At 46.7% G+C, this 4,918-nt stretch overlaps 1 protein-coding gene across 2 annotated transcripts; it reads right to left on the bottom strand.

Moving 5' to 3' along the window:
• Positions 1-235: 235 nt before the first annotated feature.
• Positions 236-2,821, bottom strand: ARL4A (ARF like GTPase 4A). 2 transcript variants are annotated; one of them, XM_080818813.1, is made up of 3 exons: positions 2,393-2,821; positions 1,684-1,812; positions 236-1,243 (listed from the first exon to the last, which is right to left on the bottom strand). In XM_080818813.1, the coding sequence occupies exon 3, from the start codon at positions 1,155-1,157 to the stop codon at positions 555-557; it is 603 nt and encodes a 200-aa protein (XP_080674939.1). In that variant the 5' UTR covers positions 1,158-1,243; positions 1,684-1,812; positions 2,393-2,821; the 3' UTR covers positions 236-554. The 2 variants fall into 2 exon arrangements, with proteins under 2 accessions (XP_080674939.1, XP_080674940.1); XM_080818814.1 differs by lacking the exon at positions 2,393-2,821 and having other exon boundaries at positions 236-1,246; positions 1,684-1,806.
• Positions 2,822-4,918: the final 2,097 nt, after the last annotated feature.

The following is a 4,918-nucleotide window of genomic DNA, read 5'->3' as shown; positions in this document are numbered from 1 at the left end:
TACATCATCTGATTCCAGAAAATGTCCAAATTCATTTGGCCAAAACTTAAAAAAGCAAACACTTCCTCCTTATCCCTTACTGGTTGGACCAATGTGATCAATATAACCATGTATATATATTAATCTATCTTAACATTTCCATTCATTAGCATTTTATGTTAACATACAAAACCTTATATGCAATTTCCTTGTAAAGGCTTCCCCCAAAAGATGTAAGGACAAAACACTAGGCAGACACTCTTCAAAGTTTTATTTCACTAACTTCAGGTCAAATTTCCACAACTGTTTTCTGGTCAATTCGCTATCCATGCTTGGCTTCCTAGAATGGTAGTACCAAAAGATTTGTGGGGCAGGGATAAGAGACCATTTTAAGAAGCACTGCATTTACTCATCTTCCACAAGGCAAAAGAGTTGGGCATCTGATTGTTCAACAAAACAAAGCTTTATCAGCATCCAGGAGGGCAGGCGGGCAAACCAGGCTGTAGACACTCTTCCATTTGTCAACATCAGACCAGAGAAAACCTACTCCACACAGATATAAAAAGAATCACCACTCATCTCTTCTTTTTCTGTTGCCGCAACATTTTTCTTCTTTTAATTATCATATCATGTAGTTTCTCAAGTCCTTCCTTTAGTCCATCTCCTATGATCGCACAGGTGGGCTGCAAATGCCAGGGAGTTGATGAGCTCAGTTCACCCATTGCTAACAATTTCTCAATTTCTGACAGAGACAGTGAGTTCCTCAGGTCTTGTTTGTTAGCAACTATAAGTACAGGGACTCCCTGATTTTCTGATATCCTGGTTATTTTATGAAGTTCAGTTTTGGCTTCTTCCATTCTTTCAACATCAACAGAGTCCACAACAAACACAATGCCATCTGTGCATCTGGTATATGACTTCCACAGTGGCCTTAATTTCTCCTGGCCACCTACATCCCAGAAGTGAAAAGTGACTGTTTTAGAATTTCCCAAGGTTACCTTAATTTTTTCAGTGTTAAATCCTTTGGTAGGTACAGTATTTACAAATTCATTGAACTGCAGCCTATATAATACAGTCGTCTTTCCAGCACAGTCCAAACCCAGAATAACAATGTGAAAGGACTGAAATGAAGGCAGGCTGGATAGGATAGAAGTCTGGTCTGACAGTCCATTCCCCATTTCCAGGTGCAAGTAAGTGATCCAAATTGAAATGCTTTCTTCTCACTGCTTTAGAACTTCTCTTCCTAGGGGATCCAGCTACAAGACTGCTGAGGGTGAAAATGAATAAGTTATTCTGGTGAAATAACGTACTACAACTGTTTTTCTCTCTTCCTGCTTAAATAAGCAAGACGGGGAACTTGAAAAATCAAACTTGCTTCAATAAACCCAATGAGATAGGAAACGTACGCAAACCAAGGCAACCAACAGAATAATCCCTGTGATTGCAATTCTTTAACATTCACGAAAATTGCAGTAACACGTACTACTCTATTTCCTTGGGTTCCCACATCTCCAAGCCCTCATTCCGAAGACAACCTAGTCATTAGTACCTGGTCCAACTCGCAATAACCACAGAAATGCCTCTTTAGGCGCAAAACCCCTAACACATAATCCTATCTCAGGGATCTAATTCCACGTGCTTAAGAGCATACCCAACGTCACTATTATCCCCCTCGCTCCCCCCAAAATAGCACAATGCTCTCACCTCCGGAACTGGAGTCTGGGTCCAAATGAGAAAGCATTTGGTGGGCGTTTTTTTTACGCGGGGTCCTGGGGGAGAAGCACCCCACGTCCGCTCCGCTTAGCTCTCGGCGCAGCTCTGGCAGTTGTTGGACTAGAAACCGTAAATTCAGAATCTGGCCACGCCCACTGCTCACGGCCCACCCATGAGCCCAAATCCCATTGGCCACCCGCGCCAGCGCGTCCAATTCACACCCGCCCCAGCGCCCTAATTGGCGAGAGTTAACTGCCGCTCCCAGTGCGGCCGAGCTGGGTTCTCTCTCGGTCCACAGGCACCACCTGTTGCCTTAAGTTAGAAAACAAGGAGCCCGCGGAGGGAGCCGAATGGCCCCACCAGGTGAGGGAACGCGTAGGCCGCTCGATTAGGTCGCCGCCGGGCCGCTCACGACGCCGGCCCCGGCGTACCTGCAGCGCGGCCCGCGGACGCCGCGCCGCGGCTCCCACATCCGGGGCCCGCGGTCACTGCCGGCGCGTTAACCCTTTGTCCGCTGGCCGGAGGGTGCTGGCCGTAGCCACGCCGGCCTCCTGGCGTGAATGATTCAATGTGGGACACCCGCAGAGGCAGGCCCACTGTCTCCGCACCACTATCCCCTCACGTCGCCCCTCCGCACCCGGACGGCTCCTCTCCTCCAGCAGGGCGTGGCCACACCGGCTGCCTGCCCCGCGCGGCTCACCTGACTCACAGTCCTCCCTCGTCCGGACCCCGCGTTGCTCACAGCCCCTGGGGAGCACGGTGGTTCCTGCCGGAAGGCACCCGTGAGGCCAGGTTGGTGGCCGGAGACGAGACGCGGCTTCTGGGGGCGCCGGGTGGGCGCCGCGCGCCAGGAAACCTAACGGTGCTCTGCCGACAGCTCCCGGCGCCAGCCGCGGCCCCGCCCCCTTTCGGCGCTCGGGGGGCGCTGGCCAGAGGGGGGCGCGCGGGAGCCAGGTCTCCTAGCAACGTCAAAACAAGGTCACGTTCGAACTGGCCTAAGGGGGACGGGCAACCCGCGAGGTCGGGCGGGGCTTCGGGCTTCGGCCTTGGGAGCAGAAGCGGTCTCAGACGCTTTCTCTAGCCCGCGGCGAGTGGCAGGCGGGTCCCGCCGGGTTCCACCTTCCCTGCCTGCCTCGAGGCGCCGCACGGTGTCCCTCTGGGCGGTGGCCGGTGACGTAGGGTCAGAGATTTCAGAGGACACCAGATGGGCGGGCCCCTTATATAACGGGGTGACGTGGGCGTGCCTCAGTAGCTGCCCTGAGCGCCTGGGCCAGACTAGTGTCTGAAACTCAGCTTCCTTTTGCAAAGCAATAAGTCCCCTCTCTCCCACAGGATCCCAGCAACAACCCCGTGAGGTAGAAATATCCCGGTCCTACAAATGAGGAAATAAACTGAAAGATGAGCTGTTTCTGCTGACCCGGGAAACTAAGTGGTGGCCCTGGAACTTAAAGTCTACTAGTCACTGAACGCTTAATGCTTTCATTGAATAATTCTGACCCTAAATGTCACTTGTGTGCTTGACCCATAAATTTGCAAATACTTCTTGAACATTTAACCGTCAGTAGGCACAATTCTATGTGCTTGGGGAAAGAATGGTGAGCAAATCGACATTGTCTTTGCTCTTGTAGAATACTGGTCTCATGGGAGAAAAAGTAACCAAATTGCCACGTGATAAATTTAATTAAAACTGATGAGTGATAATTTCAGGGTACTTAGAACATAGGAGGAGGGATACTGGGAAAGTGTCAATCAACAAACATCTTTTTATGGTGGACTTTACGATGGGAACCTGGAAGAATTTATATGGTGTATTTTAAAAACATTGCCCTTTTTGTTTTATTTTTTGAACAAGATTTTATTTATTTTAGAAAGAGCACGACGGAGGGGCAGAGGGAGAGGAAGAAAGAGTCTCAAGCCAACTCTGCAGAGCTGGGAGCCAGAGGAACGCCACCATCTCACCACCCTGAAATCAGGGCCCTGATCTAGAGACAAAATCAAGAGCCAGATGCTTAACCGACTGAGCCATCCAGGCGCCCCAAACATTGCACTTTTTAAATGCAGATTGATGGTTCCTAAAGGAATTTTTAAATTTTTCTCAACACCATTATTGCTAGTGATATTTACTGCTAGTGGTATTTATTGACTAGCATATAACAGTACTTTAAATTCGTTTTCTTTTTAAAGTAACAGAAAACCTTAGGACTAAGCATGGTGTCTGTTTTTAAGACAGCAACACCGATTTTGAAAATAAAGCTAGAAGTCTCAAATAGCATATTCTATCAAGTTATTGAATCTAGTACAAGTTAAAGTTTGCCATAATAGTTTTAACTGTAGAACCTCATTAGCCATTACAATAATCAGCAAGTAAGTGATAAAGGGTGTAATGCAATGACTAGTCTCCTTTTCTTAGAAATTTAACAGGTATTCTTTATTAAGCTGAAAAAATTTTCAAATTATCATTAAATCAAGAATTAAGAACAAAAGTTTGTAACACCCTTCTGTTTACAACAGTTTACAATGAGGTAGACCTTTCACATATTAGTTGCAAGGCTGCATTTTTGCAGTTTTCCCTGGAGCAAAAAGGAGATAGGAAAATACTACCCTTGCAGAATCCCTTTCACTGAGTTCACTTGATGCTCTAACTTAGGCTTAAAACTAGAACAGGGCTTGGCAAACTACAATCTGTGTGTGTGTGTGTGTGTGGCCACGTCAGGAGAGAAAAATGGTTTTTACATGTTTGAAGGACTGCAAGAGAAAAGAGAAGAATATACAACAGACGCCATTTGTGGCTCCCCAAACCTAAAATATTTATTCTCCTGCTCTTTATAGAAAAATGATACTCTTGCTCTATAATAACAACTATACAAAAACTGCAATAAATGATATAAAAAGTGATGAAATTTCTGGAATACGCTCTCTACTTGGTTTACACAATCTACCTATAGAAGGCAAGTTCAGATACTTTACTTAGATGCTATTCCAGGAAAATGTTCCCTTTAAGCTATATAGTTCACTTAGGCCCTGAGGGACTCTGGGTTGCCTCAGGAACTCTCGGGAATTCTAACTTTTTTTGAGGGAAACACAGCGCCATCTGTTGGACTCTGTTAACAACTGTAACTATTGTCTGGATCTATCCACTTAAATGGAATATTGGGGGATTTCTTCTGGCCTGAGGCACCATGACAAAATTATTTACAGACTAGAGGCTCTGTGAACCTTGGCTTTA

The sequence above is a fragment of the Martes martes genome, assembly GCF_963455335.1.
Source record: "Martes martes genome assembly, chromosome: 11".
NCBI lineage: Eukaryota > Metazoa > Chordata > Mammalia > Carnivora > Mustelidae > Martes > Martes martes.
The sequence above is the reverse complement of the archived record's forward strand: the minus strand, read 5'-3'. Positions and strand labels throughout refer to the sequence as shown.

Coding starts and splice junctions, on each gene's coding strand:
- ARL4A (XM_080818813.1), bottom strand. CDS start 1,157: ATGGGGAATGGACTGTCAGACCAGACTTCTATCCTATCCAGCCTGCCT.